We start from the raw sequence: 25,564 nt of genomic DNA, 5'->3' as shown, positions 1-25,564 counted from the left end.
TTAGCAATTTGTCTTCAAAAATGAGCAGTATATAAGTGAATATCTGCTTTTCTTACATGTTGATAAACATAAATGTTTACTTCACACAGGATCAATAGAACTGTTGGCACTTCCAGAGGAAATAAAATAATGTTATCAAGGACACGTGTGTTAAAGTTTACACATTCAATGCTATTGTGCCAACTGGTTCAGATAACTGAATGTTAAAACTTAGATTTTAATTTTTAATGATTGTGTGTGTGTGTGTGTGTGTGTGTGTGTGTGGTACCAGAAATTGAACCCAGGAACATTCTACCTTGAGCTACATCCCCAGCCCTATTTTTTTAGTTTTTTTTTATTTTGAAATAGGGTCTCACTAAATTGCGGAAGGCCCAAGTAGCTGAGGCTGGCCATGAACCTGCCATCACCTCTCTCAGTCTTCCAAGTGTTCTGATTACAAGCATGCGCCACCACACCTGGCTACATTCAAAGTTTAAAAATTTGATGGTTCCTTAACTTGTGATTTAATAATGAGCTCACATTAAGAGACTCAAAATTTCTGCTGATAAGAAACTTCACCAAACACTCACCTGTCACATCCAGCACTGCGCTCCAGGAAGTCTCCCCACTTGAACTTGTAGCAACACAAGTGTAGGTGCCAGTATCAGAAATCTAGTGCAGAGAAGGGAAAGAATAAAAATGCCATTAACATGTAGAATAGTTATTCAACCTTAACTAGGTGATATTTTATTTCTTAAAAAATGTATCATTTGCCTGTCCATATTATAGATTACAGTCAAATATATATCTACATACAATCTTACAATAAATATATACAATGTGGCTCATAACGTTGCTTTTTAAAATTATATTTCTATAATTAGACATTATTTGCATGATAAATTTCATTTGTTCTTGAATCATGGTAATTACTCATCTCTTAAGTCCATTTTATGGAAGAGCTTTACTGTGTCAGAGTTAATTGTAGATAACTAAGAATAGAAACAATTCACAATCCTCTAAACTTACACAGCATCATTAATGAAAAGCTGTTCTTACTTTCTTGAACTATATTTTAATAGATAAGACGGATCCAGGAAGGGGGGAGGGGTCACACTTCATTTCTTTTCAAAAATCATGGAGAAAAAGAAAGACTTTTTTACATTTTGTTTAAAAAAAAGGAAGTCGCCGGGCGTGGTGGCGCATGCTTGTAATCCCCGTGCTTGGGAGGCAGAGACAGGAGGATCGTGCAGGTTCAAAGCCAGCCTTGCTGGCTTAAGAGACCCTGTTTCCAAATAAAAATATAAAAATAGGTCTGGGAGTGTAGCCCGGAGGTAGAAGGGTTTCCAGGAACCCCAGTACCACAATAATAATAATAATAATAATAATAATAATAATAATAATAGGAAGTAGTCTTTCCCCTTAAAGGAGTTCAGTACTCACTTATATGTAAATTATACTTGTGTAGCCGTGAGTAAAAGAAAGTTGAATAATTAATAAACAAACCAACCATGCCTATGGAGTTAAAACTAAAGGATACTACAAAAAACAAAGTTATGTCATTTGCATCAAAATAGATAAAGCTTAACAATATTATGCTAAGTGAGATCAGAAAGACAAGGGTCATATGTTTTCTCTCATATGTAGAAGCTGGACAGAAAAATAAAATAAAGACACATTTATTATGTGTGTATCTGTGTGTGTGGTACTGGGGATTGGACCCCGATGCATTCTATCTCTGAGCTGTAGCCCCAGCCCTATTTTTTTTTTTTTTTGAAATAGAGTTTCACTACATTGCCAAAATTCTAAGTTGCGAGGCTTATCTTAAGCCTAAAATCCTCCTGTCTCAGCCTTCCAGGTACTGGGATTACAGGCATGTAACACCACTCTTGACATAAAAAAAACATTTAAAAATTGCCCTTCAGCCGAGTGTGGTGGTGCATGCTTGTAATCCCCGCGCTTGGAAGGCGGAGACAGGAGGATCATGTAGGTTCGAAGCCAACCTCACTGGCTTAAGAGACCCTGTTTCCAAATAAAAAATATAAAATAGGTCTGGGAGTGTAGCCCAGAGGTAGAAGGTTCCATCCCCAGTAGCACTAAAAAAAAAGTGCCCTTCTGAGATTATGGAAAATGATTTGTTATACATTGAAGAGTGTCCAAGGACTCTTAGAAAGAGTTAAAATATAATCAAGCGTCTTCTCTCAGTCAAAAGATTCTGCTATTATTTCTTGAAAGAGCCCCAAGACCAATAAAAGATATTACCTAAAAATCTTCACTGTATTGGGTCTTACTTGCAAACACCACACAACTGTACTTGTTTTTGAATGTAATAAAAGTGAGACAAAGAGAATCAAAGAGCAAAGAGAATAGAACAAGTCAGAAAATGTAGAATCAAAATTCTAAGATTAATGGGAGCTTAACTGTTGACAAAATATGGGAGTTCATGAAATATTATATCTGTCAGGTTCAAAATACTAGTGTATTGATGACTCCAGCTATTCCAATGGATTCTCAGGTAAGTCATTAGTGCACGGCTGCTACTGCCATTTCGCTGTTTTAATTGATTTTAAATATCATTATGCAGTCTCACTTAAGTTTCAAATTGCTCTGGCACGTCATTCTTTGCCATATTATCCTGGAGCAATTGTCATCTATTACACAGAGGAATGATGGGAAAGGCCATTGTAGAGTGAGAATTCTTTCAAATGTGGCTGTGCGCACATTACAGTCATTAGAAATCTTTGCATTTAAGTAACATCACTCACAAACTAAATATAATGAGCCGAGGAGGTTAGGTTTTAATGGTATGTTCATTTGAATATGGGCTGCAAAAGAGAAAAAGAATTTGCATTTTACTATAGCTGTTGAACTAAAATGTAGCACTTGTTATTTTGTGCAAAGGATGCTAAAAGAAGGGAAGGTAGGTGATGCCTCCTAACTGCTGCGCCTTGTCATTGTGTGGAGACACCAGTCCGATGCTAGCTGTGGTAGGTAGGTTTTAATGAGTACTGGACCATTCTACTTCTGAAAAGATACAGATGCAGTTACCAATTAGCTGGACTATGAGAGCACAGCATTCATCATATTATCATATTTTTTTCCTCTTGGTTTAAGTACTGAAAGAGAAATAGTGAGACACAAAGGAATATGACCTGTAGAAAACTTTTCAGCTATACAAGTGAAGCCCATTTTAATCTTTCTTTAGAGAAAGTTATCTTACAAAAACACAACAATGTGCTTACTCTGGAGTGGATTCAAAGTGATACCAAATGCATTAATAGCGCTGCTAAATCTCATGGATTCTTTTGCCCCAATTATTGCTACCACATTCCCTTTTATTGTCATGACTTTAAATAATGTCTTTATTAATCAAGAGTGCTTCATTTCTTTTCCCATCCTTCTAATTTTATATTTAATCAGTTGCTTTAAGAAGAGATGGAAATGATTTTGTTCTTGTGCCATAGAACAGGCTCCAGGAGCTGGCATCTCAGAGACAGCTCAGTAGCCTGTCAGGGGGCTTTGAGTTTGACATCATCTTTCAAACACTACTAGGGGACCTTTACTATACAAGTACACCTTTTAATTCAACAATTAGGTGAAAATGCTTTAAATTCCACAGCCCAAGTCTGCCTTTAGTTAAGAAAGAGAGAGAGAGAGAGAGAGAGAGAGAGAATTTACACAAGCAGAGTTGGCATTCATTTTTTAAATAATTTCCATGATGTTAAAAGAAAGTTAAATAATTTATGACAGATAAAAAGACTAAAAACATGCCAAATTAATTTTTTTTTCTTTTGTGGTACTAGGGATTAAACTCAGGGGCACTCTATCTCCAAGCTATACCCCAGACCTATTATTTACTGTCTATTTTGAAACAGGGTCTCACTAATTTGTGAAGGGCCTTTCTAAGTAGCTGATACTGGTTGTGAATCTGTGATTTTCCTGTCTCAGCTTCCCAAGTACTAGGATTATAAGCGTATGCCACCATGCCTAGCTTTAATTTATTTCTCTTTAAGAGAATTTAGCAATATTTTTTTTTCTACTTAGAGGTATAGTTAATACCTATACTTTGTGATTAAAGTTAAAAGCACAAGAATTTTATTAAAACATTAAAATAAACTGTGCGTGGTGGCACACGCTTGTAATCCCTGTGCTTGGGAGGCTGAAACAGGAGGATCACACAGATTCGAAGCCAGGCTCAGCTACTTAGAGAGCCTCTCAGCAACTGAGACTCTGTTTCCAAATAAAATATAAAATACAGGTCTGGGAGTATATCCTAGAGGTAGAAAGCCTCTGGGTTCCACTCCCAGTACCACCAAAAAACAAACCCCCCAAAATATTAAAATACATTTATTTTTACAAAACATCATTCTTTCATTTAGCAAATATATATCTGTATGCTACATTGGTAAACAAATAGATAAACCTATAATTTTAAATACATTTCCATTGTAAGAGAATAATCTTCCTCACTTGAAAATACATAGGATAAAACATTTTCATCTTCCACCTTGGCTTCCGAGTGCAAAAATTCAGCAGCATTACTTTGTTTTGTCTGTTTCTTCATCAGAGTTTCCAGTTTCTACCTGGGCACCAGATTCTACTAATTGCTCTTCCACTGAACCATTTTCAATCAGTTTTCTTCATGCACTATTACATTAGCTTCCTTCACTCTAACTTAGTTCTGGCTCTCATCTCCAGTGTGTTCACCAGAATATATGCTTCAGCTTTAGTGCAATACTTGCTAAGTGGATCAGGAGGATGCACTTAGTATAACTAGTTTAATGATTTGAATATACTGGCAGAGGACTGGTGTCTCCAATTATGACAAGTACCTAGTTTTCACATCTTGCATTATCCTTCAGCTGAATTCAGAGCAGGTGAGACCGTAGGACTTTATTCTGCCCATGAAATATCACAAGGTTTTAGGATACCTTCATTGTGACATTTTTATATAGGACAGTGATGCTCACCGTGCTAGGAGACTTTTCCTTGCTGACAGAGAAGTAAGCTTTCATACTAGTGAGATCCGCATAGCAAAGGACTAAAGGCAGCCTCCTGCCAAATGCAGCAAGCTAAGGTTGTTCATCCATTAGCCACAAGGAACTCTATGCTGCCAACAATCACGTCATCATGGCCATGCTCCTAACTCACAGAAGCTGTGAGGTAATAACCATGTGTTACTTTAAACCTCCTCACTTTTGATTCTGTTGTAAACAGTAAGATTATAATTATACAAACAGAAACACATATTATTTTGAGTTGCCCTTGAAGAAGGCACCACTTCGGTTTCCAGGAATGATCATTTTCTACCACAAAATCCAATGTTGTATTCTCATCAGAGCTTTAAATATAAACTTTAGAGCAACTTCAACTAAAACCTAGGAGTTTCTTATCACAATCTAAATATAACTTGTAGGGGCTCAGTCTCCATTCCTTTTTTATTTTTTTCTACATAATTGTTTGGCCAAGCAATTTTACCTACATTTTCCTAAAATCTTATCAATAAAAGTTAAATTAGAAGCATTTGTCCCTCTCAAATGATTTATATATCCTACAACTATAATTAACTTGATGTCTTTATGACTTCTAATTTTACTTATTTCATATACATGAGATGGAATACAGGGGTAGAAAGATTCCAGGTCTGTTATGAATTTATGAGTAACATAAGGACATGCCTCTCGCTCTAGTTTCAGCTCATCATGTTAAAATAAATAACATGACCTATTATAAAATTTACAGCAGTTGGGCTGAGACATAAGATTTTAGGTTGACCACACTGTCTTTCCCTAGAGTAATACATTTGTTAAGAATACTCAAATACAAGCCAAACAGTACTTACCCGTAAGTTCTTAATCTGCAGTGTTCCTTGTTCTTGGATGGTCGCTCTTGAATCTCTACCCAGAAAAGTAAATCCCTCCTTTAACCAGCTAATTACAGGTAGAGGGTCACCCGTGGCTTTACATTTTAGTAAGGCTGTACCATCGACTGCTAGTGTTTGGTTTACTGGGCCTTGTAGTATTATGGGTGGAGGTCTATCTGTCAAAACTGAAGAATAAAGATATAATCAGGATATTTTAAATTCTATGACATACGGTAGTATAGATACATTGATATTAAAAAGAACAGTAAAACCCTGAAATCCAAACACACTTCTTATAATTTTCTCTGCACATATAATACCTATCATGTATTTCCAAAAAAAAGCATATATATATATATATATATATATATATATATATATATTATATTGAGACATTCTATTGTTTATAATTTACTCTGCCTCCATTATAAATAAAATGATATTGGAATAAATCCTGACATTCTAGAATAATTCAATTGTACTACAAAGCTTAGTCATATTAATATTAAAATGAAAATATGGCTAGCTTATGGCATTCATTCATGAAAATGTTCATTTTATTCTCATTTGCATATTTAAGAAAGCATATGGAGCAACTTACAGGTAAACTTTTGTTTATTCTTTTATTATAAATATACGTTCAATACATTGTTCAGTGATTATGGCACCAGTTGTGAGCTACATGAAATAAGCTGAAACATTTATGTTGATGTTAAAATATTAGTTTATGAAAAATTTCTTTCCAAAATTATGACATTAGGCATTCAAATCATAGCCATATAATTTGGAGTATTTCATTTAATTGGTGTATATAATTAGGCAAACTAATTTAGTTAGATTATATTTATGGTATTAGAACATAGTTTTTATATAAATTCAGTGTATGCATATATTTTAATTACTGTATTCATTTGCAAAAAAATTTATAATTTCATAAACTTTTATTTCAGTGTGTTTTTGCTTATGAAAAACTGTTTTGTAATAGTATTTTCAGTACCTTCAGACCTCTTTAAAAATGATTTAAGAAGCATAAGTAGATGCCAGCTTTCTTTAAATAGTTGATGAAAAATTGAAATTAATTGGAAATAAGGCATCACATAAAACTCATTAGAAGATCACCTCAAAATCAAACTGGCATAGCAAGTTTCAAGGAAGGCTTCCTTAAGAGAAAGGTCTATAACTGCATAAATATTGGTGTAATGTCCACAATTTTATAATATATGCTTATATATAATATTTAATACATAAAAACATGTATCTAAAAGCCATTAACTTAAAGGAAAAAAAGAATGGTATATCTTTGTTATTGCTTAGTAACTGGAAAATAGTTACTATGAGAAATAGAGTTTTTTCTTAGAAAAGATTATTTTTGCATTATAATGTACACGATCATAAAAGTCATTTTTCTTGTTGTTCTAGACTCTTTCATCCATCAATATTTATAAAAAACAGTTTGCATGACAATTTACTAATTATATTAATAATTATTATTAGAAAATATAATCAGTAAAATAAATCATTAAAATTATAGACCTTTCAGAACTTACCATGAGAAAGCCAGTTTTAATTTAAATTAGAAGTAATTATATAGGTCAATTGCAAATAAAGATATTGTGGAATCTAATCAACCAAAATCTACTATATCAATAATTTTAGAAATCCTATGAAAACTTATAAAACAATTATTTGTTGCCCACAACCCAAAACTAGAGCCATTTATTTTATAGTTTTTTGGTCAAATTTTTCCATTTAAAGAAAGAAAAGAAAAGAAAGTAGAAGGCTAGTATTGTAATAATTCTGCCACATTTGGTGATAATTAAGAAAATATAAATTTAAACTGAAAAGTTCATGAAATTTCTTTATGAATCAAAACTAGTAGTCCAATACACAAAATATATGATTTTCTTAAATTCAGGACAAAAATGGTCTTCATATTTGTCAGATATTTAATATGTTATTTCCCTGTTTCAAAATAAATACTGTACATAATCCCAATAACTTTTTATACCCTGCTTTTGTTTTCATATCTCTGAAATCATTAGGTATAGCCAAAGGTCACCTCATTAGTTTTTTTTTTCTGTCTCTCTCACTTATTTTTTTTTTTACTCCCTTAATGAGCATCCCACCCATCTTTTGAATGACTTTGATCAATAAAGTAATTGAAAATCTCCTGGCCAGAGAAATTCTCAGTTTCAAGGATGTTATGGGTGAAAGATGACCACAGGCTTCCATGACACTAAGGTCAAAGTTTAAATGAACATTTAGGGTTTCCAGTGATCTGTGAACAACTCCATAGTCTTCTCTAACTATGCATTATAAATCCTCAATAAAGCATTCATATAAGATTGTGGTGTGACATTTATTATCAGCATAGTTTATAAATACATTTCATCTCCTTGTATTAAATTCTTTTGGCTGTGCAAGAATAATTTTAATTATAATTTTCTAATTTTCTAAGCAAAAATGAGAGAGCAGAAAAAATAAAATGAACAACACATTGAATTAAAGAGAAGATTTTTAGATATTTTGAAACCTAATTATATTGAAACATTTTAGCTCAATTCATAATCAGTGAAATTATAACTCAACATGGCACCTTCATCAGCATTAGCAATACTTATATGAATGCTTGAATTAAGTGTTCCTAGGAAATTATTCTAAGTGCAAAAATGTAACCCTAGCATTACTATAGGTGGAATAATCACTTGTTTCTCTGAATGTGATATATATTTTTATTCTACAATGTTATTTTATTGGCTCTAAATTGTCTTGGATCATACAAAGAATGTAAGTTAAAAATGAAAATTATGGCTTACATATTACTAAATCACTAACCAACTTGAAAAATCTAAACTATGAATAGAAAATGAAGTCATCAGTCAATGTAATAACTTAATATTTAGGGTTACTTATCATAATTGTGTGTGTATGTATCTCTGTGCGTGTGTGTATATGTCTTTAGGTCTGAAAGTTACTTTTTTTTACTGTTGAAATAATCACTGCATAACCTCCATTTAATGTTTCTGCAAAAAGATCTTGACTTTTTGATTGCTTGCTTAAGTAAAAATCAATATAATAATATTACTATTCAGACTAGTTGCAAAAAAATGTTCACAGCCTTCTCAGCCATCAGAAAATTTAAAGTTGGTTGTCACTCTCCTATTTTGAGCTAGAATGCCTAGCTGTGAGATATCAACTACCATAAGATTCAAAAGGTTTCCTTTTCATTGCATTGGACATAATTTTCAATATACACCCATCTAATGAGCTCTTATCAGTCACATAACTCTTCTAGCTTACCCAATTTGCTTCATACAATTATAGTTTTTCTTTTCCATAACGATTGTTCATTTAAACCATTTAAAAACTATTTTCTATAAAAATATTACAAGTAGTTATAGACTGTGTCTTAAGCATTATGTTGGAAATGTTTTATAGCAATGTAAAGTAAACCTTAGGCTTTGGCCCAAATATCTTCTTTTCCAAGTACATGTACCTAGACATGTTTGCTGAAAGAAAATATGTGAACTTTAAAAAGATTTATAATGAGCATTTAGTCTTTTTTAAAGAATATGGATGTAGGCAGAATCAAGATCTCGCCCATCTAAGGGAGAATTTCTCATCACTGTTACCCTTGAACCTGACTTCTCCTTTCAGCTCATAGCAGTAAATCTCTGCAGCACCAGCAGGTGCAGCCATTAAGGACTCAATGTCTTCACAGCCACTGTTTGTCTATTCTATTTATTCCCATTCCTGACATGATGCTGAATCAGGCCATACCATGGACAGATATTAAAAAATACTGCCTTTCTATTAATTTTAAATGACCTTTTAATCTACATGTAAATTTGAAGTGCGTAAAAGCACATCAAATTTTACCAGCACAGAAAGAAAAGAACCAGAGTAACCACAGTCCAACACTCTTATATTAAAAAAAAAACAGCATTAGAGAAAAACAAACACAAAATGCTAAAAAATATAAGACAATAATAAAGATGTTTTAATCAAAGAGTTCAAAGAGTAGGGAATAAATTCATGCTGAGAGGCTCACAAAATATCCAAAGCTTCCTTAGCTGCCAATTTTTGCCAATCTGAGTTTATTTTATAACATTTTGGTAAAATGTTATAAAAAACTCAGTTCTCTTTCAACTTTTAATATGAAGATAAGTGTCTCAGTTAAGATTCAAAGTACATATATGCAAGTAAAAAATAATAATTTTAGCACTCAGTCAGTACTTCAGAAGCTATTTAATTAATTTAACTTATTAATGTATAATTAAAGTCAATGGGATGCCATAGTGAGATTAGCTAAATAAAAACTGATCTCTGTTTCACTAATAATATTAAAGATGATATCTTCTACTTTTTCAGTAAAATAAAATTATTTACATCCAAAAAAGTCAGTCATATCCACATAAGATTAGATAAATATATACAGATTAACTTTGTATATCCAGTAATTGTGGTATCATTTTTTGAAAATAATACATTACTATGTTTTGTTTTGTTTTTTTCTCTTTTTTCCCCCCAGTACTAGGAATTGAACCTAGGGGCATTCTACCTCTGAGCTACAGCCCTAGCCCTCTTTTTTTTTTTTGTTTTGAAATAGGGTTCACTAAATTGCAGAAGGCCTCCTAAATAACTGAGACTAGCCATCAACCCGCAATCCTCCTGTCTTAGCTGGGATTACAAGCATACAACCCCATTCCTGGTTATTGCTATTTTTTTAAGATTAAAAAAGTCACTATTGATGTTATTTTTTAAATAAATGGAACTAAATCAGGTAGAATTAGAAGCTAATAAATGTTATTTTACCAAAATTTTCAACTTAAAATATTCATAGTTATTTAAATGATTTTTAAGCCAGGCATCTTGGCACACGCTTCTAATCCCAGCATTTGGAAGGCTGAGACAGGAAGATCGCACAGGTTCGAAGCCAGCCTCAGCTACTGAGTGAGGCTCCCAGCAACTTAGTGAGACCCTGTTTCCAAATAAAGTATAAAACAGGTCTGGGACTATAGCCCGGAGGTAGAAAAGCCCCTGAGGAATTCCACCCCAGGTACCACAAAAAAAAAAAAAAAGATTTTTAATCAGAAAATTCTGTAAGACTAAGGTGTATCCTATAATAAGTCATTATTTTCATAAAACACATTTAATAACAATACCGCACCATCAGTAACCTCCAGTTGAGCTTTTGCTAAAATGCTTCCTGCCACAGTTAAGGCCTGGCAGATGTAGTATCCAGCATCAGACCGCTGAATGTTAGTGATTGTGAGGTCTCCAGTGGGCGACACTGAACATCTACTGTTGGGCTGTTGGGGTTGGTTTGGGAAAAGTAAATTCTGCAAGAACAAACATAATCACATCAATATTTGTTACATGCTGAGAAGAAAAGTTATGTTAAAAATTATTATAAGTATGGGTATAGGGTTAGAAAAAGAAAATGTAGAGACTTAAAAACCTGTACCAAAATGATTGGATGCTACTTAGTGGGTTTAACTGAGAAACTTTTTCCAAATCATGCGCTGAGCTCTCTGAAGTCTGCATGATCCAGTTGAATAACAATCATCTGTGCTTTTTCAATTGTGTTTTTTACAAAACTTTAAAGTTATGATTATCATATAATAGCTGTCCATCTTTAGGGGGTACAGAGTAACTTTTCAACACATGTATATGAAGTGTACAGATTAATGAGAGTGATTAACATTTCCTTATCTCAATCATTTAGTCTCTTCCTTTCTGCTAATTACTTAAATCTTTGAAACACGGTTTACCCATAAATAAAATGGGCAGAACAATGCTCATGAGAACTCTTAAGACAACTGAGAGCCTCTAGAGTATCACATTAACCATGTGCATGTTCTCTAAGCTGCACAGTAATGAAGATGTAAAATATAATTGCTATTAATACTGATCATTTGGGATATCTTAGGAAAAAGAATTGGTTCTAAAAGTGTTCAAAAACATTTGTAACTGGGACAGACACAATCTATAGCAGTAGATTGAGTGCAGAATCTACTTCTATAAAGTTTTTGCAAATCCTAAGCACTTCCATAAGACCTATGAACAAATGCTACTTCTAAGCAAAATAAAGCCATATGTGCAAATAAAAAGAAAGATGTAGACTTGCTCTGAGTTATGCATGTTTATCTCAAAAAAGGTCAGAGCATTACTTTTTTTTATAAAAAACTATATATTTCATTAAATCCTATTATTTCCTAGAGTCTAATCACAAATGTTAAAAGTTCATAGATGAGAACAGTAACATTAATTTGGATGGCCTATGTTGCTTTACTATTATTCAATTAAGAAAAATGTTTAGGTATAATAAATCATATTGAGGAATGTTTCCAACATGGATTATAAATAAGGACATATCAATTTTTATGTTCTATTTACTTATAAAAAGAACATTATAACCCTCTGGGATCTGTTTCTCTATATAGTAATTAATTTTCCAGGTTTGTAATTAAACAGTTTCAATAAGTTGCAATCAGGAGGTAATAACATTCAATTAAAGGCACAAGACACATTTTCACCTTAAAATGTTTTTACCCTTGAAGTAATACCAATGGAAGAGGATAAAATAGGGTATTAACACTTTTCAATTACACTAAATGACTTTAATCCTACAAATGATGTCCTACTTTAATTAGAAGCTCTTCTCTTTATTGCAACATGATGGATGTCCACTTTATTAGATTCAAGTGTGACACTATAAGCCCACTTTACATAAACATTACCATGTTATTAAACTCCTTCTAAAACGATGGATGTTTGCTAGCATGTCAAGAATATAATTTCAAAATACTATGGCCCTCTTCTGACATGTGTATTACTACTTAAAACTAGATATTTTCATATCTATGAGATTAAATTTGAGAACAAGCTGAACCTCCAGTGGAATGCAAATATATTACAGAAATAACCATCTAAAAGAGAAGGGTCTAAATTCTAAATCTGCTTGAAAAATGATACAATAACTGAAAGTGTTCACTTTCCTACAATTAGCCATTAGAACACTAATTTACATAGCACTAATTCATCAGATGGGCTAATTCTCCCTGGGCTCTCTTCCTCTACAATGTAATATCAGTCCACCTTCTAAATGATTTGTTGACATGGAAAATGGCATTTGATTGAGGTTAACCTATCATCTCTACTCTCTGCTTGTATGACAGAGGCAAAGAAAAATTGATTGCAAGCAGAAACCAGAAATTCTACAGGCCTCTTCTTGCTTGCAGTGTCTGGGTGCCCTGTTAGTACTAATTGGAATTATCAGCACATATTGAGGAATACGGACCATTAAATCTAGGCTCTTGACACTTTCCACTGATAGGTAGTCATAGATCACTGTAAAAATTGAATAGTGGAGATAGAAAGACCAATTTATTTTTCCTAATATCTTAATTCATGATTTAGAATTTTATAGTTTGCTCCAGCACTTCTCTTTTGTTCTCAATTTCTCTCTCTCCCTCTAAAGATGATAGCAGGAGATTAGTTAATAGAAGCAAACTATACCTAAGAGTATAAACAAATCAAAGTAGCTAATTGAACATTTTGTGTAACCCTTAGCAATAATATCTCAGGAATGACATGTTACATTGAAAGAAAGGTTACATTGCCCAAAAAGAGCACAGCAAAGACAAGATAGGTGTTGGCTCCTTCTGTTACATAATATATTACTCCTTTGGACCTTACTGTGAAGAAATATGGACAGGACAATGAAAGAAAATATTTCTTGTACTCTTAAATGGAAACATGACTAAATTGATTATTTTTTAAAAAATTATTAATACTGCCCATCTAAGAGTGGGTTGATACTGGATTCTGGGCCAATTGATATTGGAAATAATTTTGATTATTTTTCATGTGCTGGGGAGAGTTCTAAGCACTTTATATGTTCTAATTCAATCTTACACTGTGACTCAATGCAGGAAAGAAAATCAACTGTACTTTTAGAGATTTTAAGCAGCAATGTAGGCTTGGCTGGAATTTTATACAACAAATAACTTTGTAATACATTTTTATTTCTACCCCATATAAGATAGATATATAACTTAAAGAATAGCATGAGTGAAAAAACATAATGTACTAGAATATCTGACCTTCACTTATTTCAGATTCATTGTGTCTTTGATAAAACAAGTTCACAATCTGATAACAATGGAGGCAAGGAAAGCTATGGGGAGCACCCAGAACAGGAGAGGTTCAGACAAGTCACAAGGGAGCAGTCAAGACTCACACTCACCTGGCTGCCTTCTTTCTGCCAAAAAACGGCTGGCTGTGGGTTTCCTTTAGTTTCACAGGGAAATGTCACTGTTCGACCTTGAGCGACAATCTGATCTCTTGGCCTAACCACAAATTGTGGAGGAGCTATAATTTAAAAGGAAAAGAAAGTGTGTGTAAATATCAACCATTGTCAAAGAAAAACACATCAAAGAGAAAATCTGGCTGGAGGAGGAGAGCTCAGTGCCAGAGGGAGGCTACAGCATCTTTACTTATTTGTATGCATTTCTCAAAATACCATGGGAAAGGAGAAGAACACTATATCAACTGTGAAGAAACTTATTAGCAGCTATATTTTACATGTTGTAAATTATAAGACTGTACCTTATCTACTTGTAGAGGAAAATAGATTTCTTATGATGCTAAATTTTTAGGAAATATTATTTCTCAATTTGGTTCTGCTTTTTAAATAGATAAGGATGAAAAATCACTTTCTTACACAATGATCTCTTTCCTTTAGAACTGATTTACTGGCAAATAATTTTTTATGATGACTCTAAGACATTGCATGAGGCACAGAAATATCAGAAGACAAAGAATAAAATTTCTATCATAAAAAAGTTTATATTCTAGACTTCAAGATTTAAAGGGTTAAAGACACTGAAGCATTTAAGATTGGAGTAACATATAAAGGTAACTAACAATATCTATATCAATATATATCAAAATACTTTGGCTTAGTTAATTTCATCTAGCTAGATAAGCAATAATCAGGCAATTGCTATGTTCTACTGTGTACTAAACATATGAAAAGTTACAAAGCTCTATCTCACAGTCATCAAGGAGTTCATAGTCTAATGGAAAAAATAAGAAAAATATGATAATAATAATAAAAACCCAAACTAATAATTATCCAAGACTCTAGAAAGTGCATGATTGAGGTCCTCTCTGAGCACAAGAGAGGACCAATTTAGTTGCAGTACGTATTGTCAGAGTGCCAGGACTTCACAACAGAGGGATCCTATACCGTTGTGATTTTGAAAGGTTCTGTGTGGTAAATGGGCTCTACAGGAGCTTTGGTAAAGAAAAGGGCAGCACTTGTATAAGTTAAATAATAAACAAAACCAAGCAAGGCATTTACTGAGCAAAGTAGAAGAGGCCAGAATACATCCAACATAAGTGTGTGTGATCTAGCAGAAAGGGAGAGCCTAATTATGGAAATATCATGACATCACAGGGAGCCTTAGAAGCCACACTGAAATTTTTCTGCTGGCTGAGTCATGACAAAACGGGGCTTTGGGAAGTTTTAACCCTCTAATGGGGTTGGAAAGCCATGTTGAGTCAATAAAGTACTCAGTCTGGTTAGAAGCTAGTAAAATTTTGTAGGTGAAGGTAATGAGACAAATATATGATAAATTCTAATAGCAAAGGAAAGAGAGGCACCGGGGTAAAATCGTAAAATAGCTCAGAGGAACATGGGAGCCTAACACGAGAGACAAGACAGGAAACAGTCTGATTGGAAGCTTTCACAAGAATATCTTCAAATGCAAACCCACTTCCCTTGAACAGAAAATACCATATGTATCCCATGACTTTTGTAAACATGTATTTCTACTATTATTGCTTGCTTATGCTAGAAAACTAAGACCAAGAAAATAGTATTAAAATCAACTTTAATTTGTAGAAACTGGGGTACATGGCAACAATCCTGAAATGTAGACTCCAAGAAACTAACAATTACCATTTTCCAATAGAATTCTTTCAATCTTCTGAAGTGCATAGATACAGATCCAAGAAGGGGGCAAATGCAGAGTAGCCCCAAACATAAAACCAGTTATTCATCTGAATAATAATCCTATCATTGAGAAAGCAGTGGCATTTTTCTCCAAAAATTCCATGAGATTTGTATTGACTAATTAGTATTGAGTTTTTATATTTTATTTTCCTGTCCCTAATTTAACACAGCCAACATATACCCCAGGGACAGAGGAATAAATCTACTAAATGAAAATTTTTCTATAACTATAGATAACAGATGACTTATTCTAATAGTATGGAGAATCCAGATTTATGGATTTGCTTAATCAGAGTGTGGTTTATGTGACTGAAATAACCAAATAGAACATAAATTAAATCAATGAAAACATACAGCTTTAAGCAAATTATTCTACCTACCACCTACCTATTTATTGCTATTTATAATTTAGGTAGATCTGTAGATTACCTTGAATTTTCAAACTTTTGAACATGTTTGTGTGTGTGTGTGTGTGTGTGTGTGTGTGTGTGTGTGTGGTAATTGGGTTCCTGGAAACCCTTCTACCTCTGGGATACACTCTCAGACCTATTTTTATACTTTTTATTTGGAAACAGGGTCTCTTAAGCCAGCACAGATGGCTTTGAACCTGCGCGATCCTCCTGCCTCCATCTCCCAAGAGCGGGGATTACAAGCGTGCACCACCACACCCGGCTGAACATGTTTTTAAATGAGTGAATTTGCAAAGTGGTTTTGAAATCCTCATCCTAGTTTTATCACAGTTGCTAAGAACTAGCAATTGAACATGTCTGTGTATCCACTTTACTGAGAGGATTCACTTACAAGGTGTCGAGTGGCTACAAATTCTATGCTTTTCTGTTTGGAACAGGGGGTAGGAAGCCAAATGAAAAATGGTTCTGGTCCTATCACAGAAACTTTAAGTAATACATAAAAAAATGAATACAGAAGATAATGATTTGTATAGAAATGAAAAATGCAGAGGGCAGGAGGAAGAAAAGAAAGAATAGATCAGAACCAAATTAAACCAAGGGGTGAGGAAAACCTAGGTGCCCGTAGATGGCTATATTTTAGCTGTGTTTTAAAGCATAAGAGATCTCCAGATGAAGAGGAGTAAGGTCACTTGGCCCAGAGAGCAGTAGAACATAGAGCAGAACTGTGAAACTAGATTTGGTAGATGAAGATAGAGTATTTTGAAAATAAAACAATCTGATTCATAGTCTTGGTATACAGAGAGCCATATAATTTATGTGACTGAATTTAAAATTGTACCTTAAAAGTTTTAAGACCTTTCCAAAGGTTTTAATGACAAGAATTTTTAATTAAAACATTTTCAAAGATGCTTTTCCAAAAGTATGTAATTGGATTTGTGTTTTGGAAAGAATGATCTGAAAGCAATGTAGACAGTGCTTGGAAATTATGGAAAAGACAAAGGCAAACAGCCACACGAGCTTAGCAAGTTGGGATAGAATATACTTTTAAGAATTACTATTCATAATTATATCTAAAGAAAATCTTTTATTGGAATTCCTAAAGGACAGAGTAATTTGTTAATATCACAACACAATATTTATCACTGATAGATTAATAATTTAAAACCAGAAAATCATAATTTTTTGAATTTTTTTCCAGCTCTAAAGTTTTTAAAGACCACCAACAAAGCTACTGTCACCTGTGTATATTTACACTGTAATTATACTCTAGGTTATTAAAATTACACATATCCTATTACTTCTTTCCACTAGAACTTAAGCTTCGTGCATGTCAATGAAACTAAAATTATTTTAATCATTTTTTAAAATGAGAAACTAAACTTGTTCAAGTAATTTAACAAAGCAAAACATGTAAACTGCACGAGTCTTTGAAAACCTTTGTCTTATTTTCACCTGAAGTCAGGCCAACAAAACAAATTGCAACAATCACTTTTACTTTTGCAGACTCTCTTTCTCTGCCCAAGATCTATATTGCAATCTTCTGTGAGAGGATATCAGCTGAAAGAATTTATTTTTGAGCTTTTAAAATGAAAAGCTACAACAATAATTCTTCTGATAATGCTCCACTGTTTCAGAATTTCTGCCAGGTGGCAGGGAAAATGCTTTTAAAAGGCAGTACTTGGCTGATGGTATAAATGGGAGAGAGGAGACAGGGCTGGTGTTTCATTGACACTGCACAACAGCACAAAGGGTGTTATCCATAAAATGAATTTTCTGCAATCACTCTCATTAAATATAAAATAAAACCACAATTAGGTCCTCAAGATGACAATTCAAAACCCACACTTAAACTCAATGTGAATTAAAGAGATTTGAGTTATAAAGTCCAGAAGAATATGCTAGTTATGAAAATGTAAATTCTCCTGTGTAGTTTGTAAGACAGATGACTATAAAATAGATATTTATCCTCTAAAATCTGAAAACATTCTACAAAATTCTTGTAAATGATGGAATAATGCACTTGCTTAATTTGTCAAGTGATTTTACCTTATCGCTTTTGCCATAAGAAGAGATGACATGAAGCCCACAGAATGGCAGAATTCAGTGTTTAATCAACACAAGTTAGAAAACAATAGACCCATGAGAAAGTCCATTGTGTCATTTTCAGGGAAGTAACTCAAATATAAAAAGGTTAATTAAGATTAGAAGTTTACCCCGGTGCTCCTGAAACTGTGTTTTGAGAATTTAAATACAAGGCACAGTAAATTAGATTTGATTTCTGCTAAATTATGCTTTGATACTGCATTCAGCCCAAGCTGGCTTCAATCAAAGTCATGCGACAGCTCTGTTATGCTAATGGATTCTGGTGAGAATGAGTGGGTGATATGGAAATCAGATGGCTGAACATGAGTGGGAAGCAGAGGCCAAGCATGAGGGGGGCTTTGAGATGAGGAGGGGGGACCTTAAAGGTTAATCACATCATGTCCAAGTTGTTTCTACAGGAAAATATGACTTCCTATGGCAGGCATTAACATGGAGATAGTCATGCAGTGGTTAGGTACATTAATATGTGATACAGGGTGGTTACAGACTCACTCAGCTGCTTCCTTTCTTTGGGTGTAATTTCATGCCTGGATGAATCAACTTTTGATTTTGTAATAATAAATATTTTAAACTTTTTGACAAACTCAAGTAGAAAACAGTTTTGAAATCTCATTTGCTTATTAAATGTTAATATATTCTATAAGCATAGTTAAGCAGCAATCCCTTCCATCTTTTGAGTTAAAGATTTGCTTAGTCACAAATTGTTGAATACAATGATAATAATTAACATTTATCCAGTATTTATTAAGCTGGGTATATGCTTTTTAAATTTTTCTATTGGTGCATTGTAGTTATATATCTTAATGCAGTACAAAATGGTAGAGGCATATAAGCACACATCACTCATTTAGCCCTTCTTCAGTCCTCACCCCATTTCTTCCCCCATCCCTCCTTCTCATGTTTGGCTTAGTGATTGACTCTGATGTTTATGAACATACATAATGTACATTAGGGAATTTCCATTTCTCCCTCAGTTAGGTCACTTTATTTGCTCATCTCTGGTTTCTTCTTCATCTGGAGCTCCTCCTATGAACACTGTTAAAACCTTAGCAGGCATTACTTTATTAAAAAAAACTTATGTCTTAATTACTGCCATGATGATGTAGTGACCAGTAAACTGAAGCTTATAAAGGTCGAACAAGTTTCATAAAGTTAAAAATGTTTGACTGGAGAACAAGTTTGACTTTTGGTCTATTCCAATGCCATAATTGGGCTGATTAAATATCGAGCTGCTGGTTTAATTTGGTCCACTTCAAATTACAATTATATTAATTGTGCATTTGTCATATCCAGTATCAAACAGAACACTAAGGATTTTAGATAATGATTTTTTGTATGGTACAGCATTTGAAAAATGTTGTAGCATGCTTTTCCTGAATAGTTTCTTTTACTATTATAGTAGCAAAACATCCATAATCTAGTTCTTTCTATGCTACCTGTAAGAACAACCTTTTATAAGTCTTTAAGTCACTCTTGCTTTAAAAATCTACAGAGCTTTTCATTACATGGTAATAAAGCCCTACAATGCAATGCTTGCAAATGATTCTCCATGTCACATTTTGGCTTCTATAAACTGACCCAGGAGTTTACTATCCTGACACTCATTTGTTGCTGAACAAACTCCGAGATTGGGCAGCCCAGTCTATTTTTAAGGATTTCTATGCATGTGGTTACACCATCCTTACATCCATTATCCTTTGATCCACTTTGTCCACAAAGGTCAACCTGCTAATACTTTGACCTTGGACTTGCCTTGTGTTTTCTTTCCAATTTAAGGCACTTGCCTTTGCTTGCAATGCCTTACTTTTTCTATTTTCCCCAATCTGTGCTTCTCTGTCTCACTTCCTCAGTTCAGTTGTAAGCCTTATTTGTGTGCAGTGTTATCTATCATTTAGCATTGAAACACTGTCTCTATTTGGTCCAGAAAAGCTCCAAATCGTGAATTCTAAATGAATGCCTGGACGAGATTTGTTTTAAAGAATTGATCTATAGCAAATATTCAATATTTTTTCCACTTCATTATCCTGAAGCTTTTCTGACACATTTCTACTAGTGACGGTATTTGTAGTAAATTGGATTAGTTTGTTTATACATATTTTGCATGTATGTATTATTTTATCAAAATATATATATAATGTTTGATTTAAAAACAACTCCTAACTAATTTGGACATAGACTTCTCTAGAGTGACCTTACACCAAGGATATGACAGTAAATCAGAGGCAACCATTCCAGAGAAATATATATATAAGAGAGAGAGAGAGAGAGAGAGAGAGAGAGAGAGAGAGAGAGAGAGAGAGAGAGAGAGAGGCATTTTGTAGCAATCAGTCCTAGAGGAGGTTCCTACAAAACTGTTATATAGTAGGCTTGCTCTACTGTGGAGACTCAGTGAGAAGTCATTTTATTACAGTGCAAGTTACACCAAAAGTCAGAAATGTTTGTTGAATTTATAAATAGAATGGTTGTTTTTCAATTTATTTAATTATATTTAATTTGTACTACTTAACATTCCACTCGTTTTTGAAATAATTTATCTTAATATTGAGATGTAAAAATGTCATAAAATATTCGATTTGAAGCATCTCAGAAGAAGCACTGCATTTGTAATGGAAAATATAAATTAGTGATATAGGATTTAAAGTAATCATTTCTATAAAGCCCATTTAATACATTTTATTTGTGTCATCATTATCAATGAATATAAATCCATGACAATTGCTCTTCTAGATGAGTGATGTACTTGTTTTTCCCCAGTCAGTAACTTGTTGCTAATATTAAAAAATATTTCTTAGTAATATGCTAACATCAAACTCTTTCAACTATAGTTGTTTTACCTCAATTATAAATATATATTCACACATATATGCATGTATACATATATACAGACATACATTTATATGTTTTATATATACGTATATGCGTAAGTATATAGACATATATGTGTTTATATACATTTATATGCTTTTTATATAAAAATTAAAAACAAAAATATTAAATGATTTACTGCTTCTATTAATATGAAAAAGTAAAGTAAACTATCAAGGAAAATAGATTGGCTATAATGAATCAGAGTCCTTAAGTTCTTCATATGGTTAGCTTTCATATTATATTCTAGACTTCTCAAAGACCTCATATAACAATGCAAATAACATTTGATCCCTTATTAGTAAGGACATGTTGCTTTTATGCATCTACTACTTTCTACAGTTTAAAATTATTCTTCCAGAATTTATTTACTGTGGGAAGACCACAGGTTTAGAGGGTTCATATAATATTGGATATCTCCCAAATCACTCTCAATTACTGAAATCTGATGAGTAAAGTAGGCAATAAAGTTAGCCAATTGTTACCTATCACCATCATAAAAAAAAAAAATGTAAGTGGCCTTCTCAATGGCCACACGTAGCACCTTGAAAGCAGTTCTACAGAAAGCAAAAGGTAGGAGCCAGGTAGGGAAAGGTTGGGGAAAAGGGGAAGGAAATGAATTTGATTATTTTAACATTAAACAGAAGGTAAGAAGCGTGAGAGATTGTTTCTCACAGAGAAGAAAAATACAGGTATTCTGTTAGAAATAAAAGCTTCCCAGACTGTGCTAATACTCCATTATTCTTACCTGCCTTCTTTGTCACCACTCACAATCTAGGTCATTCTGCATTTTTAGGATCATGTTAGTGGAAATGTGCATTTTTTCCACGTGGAGGTTCTTTCCTGGTGTCACAAAATCTTCTTTACTTTTGTAATGTTTAAATGTTTCTACATTGCAATTAATAGAATAGCTAATTCATAATATAAATAAATTGAGCATATTTATAAAAATTTAAGCTTTATAATGTTTCAGATTATTAAAACAGATTTACTTAATTATAGATGAGGACAGAGTATCATTCCTTACTCAAATTGCAAGGTTCAATTCAACTTTTGAATTATTCAAAAGCTATAAGTTAAAAAAAATTCTCAACATTTTAATCAAATTCTGAACATCTAAATATTATTTTTCCATATTATTCTGTCCTTTACCAGTGGGTATATTTGCTCTTCTACCTACTTCCTAATTAAAATACTGGAAAATATAATTAAATTTTGTTGTTTTAAAAGAATAATTAATTTGCAAGTAAAATAATATTACTTTAAAATTAATCAATTAGTTAGGAAGACAACATCCATTTTATTCCTAAAGAAATGGTCTCATCTTTGATGAGTAAAAGGAGAATAATTTAAAGGGTGGTGAAAAAACCCACTTAAGGTTCCAAATTCTTAAATTAGGAAAACCAGACTTCTCCTATGTGGGTTAGAAGGGGTCATAATGATGGGAGTGGGAGAGGAAAACTATGCCTTAAAAAAATGGCTCTTAAGTAAGTGGTGAGACAAGACATCCATTTTCACTCACTTAACCTGTCAACTTGCCAGAACTGTCAAGTCAGCATTCCTGCTAAACCAGGAAGGCTGATCCCAGCCCATTATCTCATTTTTTTTAGAAAAAGACTGCATGAAGATGCCAATCAGAAAAAGAAAAAAGATACTGCAATCCAGGAACAAATGTACTGATGCTGAAGGGTTGCTTAGTTAACAAAATTTTAATATGCAACTGCAATGTTTCTTAATAACATTAATTACACGCTTAGTAAGGCACCATCCTTACTCATTAGTTCCTTCTTTTTGTTGTATATTATCTCCTACTAGCAGAATGAGGAATATGTGATTGGCCTGTTACCATTAATGTTGCTTCATCATTTTATAGCACTATTTAAAGCTGCTTGCATAAACATTTTCGGGGCGAATATTACCTATGTATGCATATGTGTGCATCAATTAACTGCACCAACACTTGGCATGCCCCTACCACATGTAAGTGTTGTGCTAGCTAGACCTGGAGGCAGCAGAAAGATTAATACAACAATGTATTTACTGATAAAGAACTAATAATTTTGTAGGTTTGATGGAAATAATATCACCAATAAATCCGGGAAGCAATACATGGAGAGAGGCATTAAAAGGCATGCAAATATATTTAGTTCAAAATTTAATTTAATTTAATTTACCAGTTTATACATTTTTAATGAATAGAATTATGTACCGGTCCTTTGAGTCACCTTTAATATGTTTAAATAAATAGTGCAGTTGTTCAAGTGTCATACATATAAGACTCGGTTTTAATGGATATCATAATATATATTAGAGTATAATGCATATCATAATATATTTTACAGTATACAGCAAATGTAGCATGACATTTATGTCTATAAATTATAAAATATAAATTATAAAAACATAACTTATAAAAATAAAAGTTTTAATTTTCTTTAAAAGTGTGACTCAAAAGTTACAAAGATTTATTCTAACTATACACATCTACAAATTGTAAAATATATTTTTTAAGTATTTGGGATTGAAGCCAGGGATGTTCTAACTGTGAGCTAGACACCTAGCTCTATTTAATATTTTTATTTTAAAATATGGCTTCGCTAAGTTGCTGAGGCTGGCCTCAAACATGTCACCTTCCTTTCTCAGTCTCCCAAGTGCTCCCAATATCCTAAGCATGCCCAAGGCTATGCCATCATGCCTGGCTGTGAAATGCCAGAGCACTCATCTCACAGTGCAGTTTGAGGCCAAAGCATTTACATTATTATGATATTCAATACTTGTGGTGCCTTAAATTTAAGTAATAATTTAAATTATTTTATATATATTTCATTCCTATGTGGAAAGATGCTAAAATGAATAAGATTTAAATTTTCTGGTAGTTTGAGATTTTAGAGTAAAGGGTTATAGCTTTATTTTTCTCTCTTGAATATAAGAAAACAAATAATATGCAAAACTACCATAAACGCCAATAAAAATCTATAAAATAACACTACCTAATACAGTCAAGCCTGAAAAAGAATGGAGAAATCTGCTATGCCAATATAACTAGCCTTGGTCCTCTATCAATTCTTTCCACAAATGGCCCGTCAGTATTACAATAGCCCCCCCATTACTTGATCCTTTGATCATGATCTAGAGTAAAAAGTGAGACTTGGGCAATAGAGACACGATGATGCAGAAAAATAATAAAATTCAGAAGGCAGAGGAAAATGCATTTAAAGAATGAAAAAGCCAAGTCAACTGTGGTTGGCAGAATTCCAGAGTGACCTTCATGGCCTTCCCTTCCTGGAGTACTTCCCTAATTATGTTATGTAACAAAAGGGATTTTGAAGATATAATTTAGGTTAATAATCAGTTGACCTTATGACAGGAAGATTAATCAGGTAGATTTAACCTAATCATGTGAGACCTTTAAATAAGGGCATTTTCTCTAGTTGATACCAAAAGAAGACCTCAGAGAGATACAGAGCAAACCCAGGCAGGATTCAAGGTACCACTGCTGTCTTTGAAGGCTCTGTAGGCCAGGTATGAAGGCTGCAAAACAGCCCCTAAAACCGAGTGAGTCTGGCCAGAAGCCAAGGAAATGGGGACTTGATGGAACTTTATTCTGCCATCAACCTAAATAAAATTTGAAGTGAATCCTTTTGGAAAGTTTCCAGAGAAGAGCTTAGGCTAGTCTATACCTTAATTTTGACCTGTGAAACCCTAAGCAGAAAACCTCTTTGTGCCTGTCTAACTATAGAACTTTTACCTATGAAATGAATGTTGTCTTAAATGTCTCAGTTTGTGGTCATTTATTTTAATGCAGCAAAACTAATATACCTGAAAACCATCATCATTACAAAGGCATGAGTATGAAGGAAAAACTAAAGAGGAAGATTCACAAATTCTCAAAATTTCTTGATTATACACAGTTTCTTGATTATACACATTAGAGTTCACAAACTTATCATACTTTCTTGATTATATACAATAAAATATTAAGAAGAAAATGATGTAATTATGTGTTTTTGATAAAATATTCAAGGCAACATCCCCAATAGAGGCTACTGAAAGACCCTAGTACGTGTCACTTTTTCTTCTTTAAACCTATAAATTCCCATATTCTTTAGTTAAGTAGATAAGTAATGGAGCTCAAAACAGGATTTATGAAAAATAAAAGTTTATTAACTATATATATCATTAATGGCTCAAATAAAAATAATCGATTAAGCAGTGAAAAACCAAATACTTTCAATAATTACCCAAAGGTTCAGAGACATACTTTAGAATATCTGCCCATAGTAAAAAGGAAAGTATATACCATAGAGGCTCTTTACAAAG

General features: G+C 33.1%; 1 protein-coding gene across 1 annotated transcript in view; it reads right to left on the bottom strand.

Moving 5' to 3' along the window:
* Positions 1 to 25,564, bottom strand: part of ROBO2 (roundabout guidance receptor 2) — a gene marked incomplete at its 3' end in the record, with an annotated part of 583,090 nt that overhangs the window by 97,026 nt on the left and 460,500 nt on the right. Inside the window, exons 8-11 of the mRNA XM_080696485.1 lie at positions 14,094 to 14,218; positions 11,013 to 11,184; positions 5,822 to 6,027; positions 570 to 651 (exon numbers count right to left, since the gene is read on the bottom strand). Of these exons, the coding sequence (XP_080552611.1) occupies positions 570 to 651; positions 5,822 to 6,027; positions 11,013 to 11,184; positions 14,094 to 14,218 (585 nt within the window). The remainder of the gene's footprint in view (positions 1 to 569; positions 652 to 5,821; positions 6,028 to 11,012; positions 11,185 to 14,093; positions 14,219 to 25,564) is intronic.

This window comes from Muscardinus avellanarius (assembly GCF_963383645.1).
Source record: "Muscardinus avellanarius genome assembly, chromosome: 5".
In the NCBI taxonomy this organism is placed as follows: domain Eukaryota; kingdom Metazoa; phylum Chordata; class Mammalia; order Rodentia; family Gliridae; genus Muscardinus; species Muscardinus avellanarius.
Note: the sequence above shows the minus strand (reverse complement) of the source record. Positions and strands in the feature narration are given on the sequence as shown.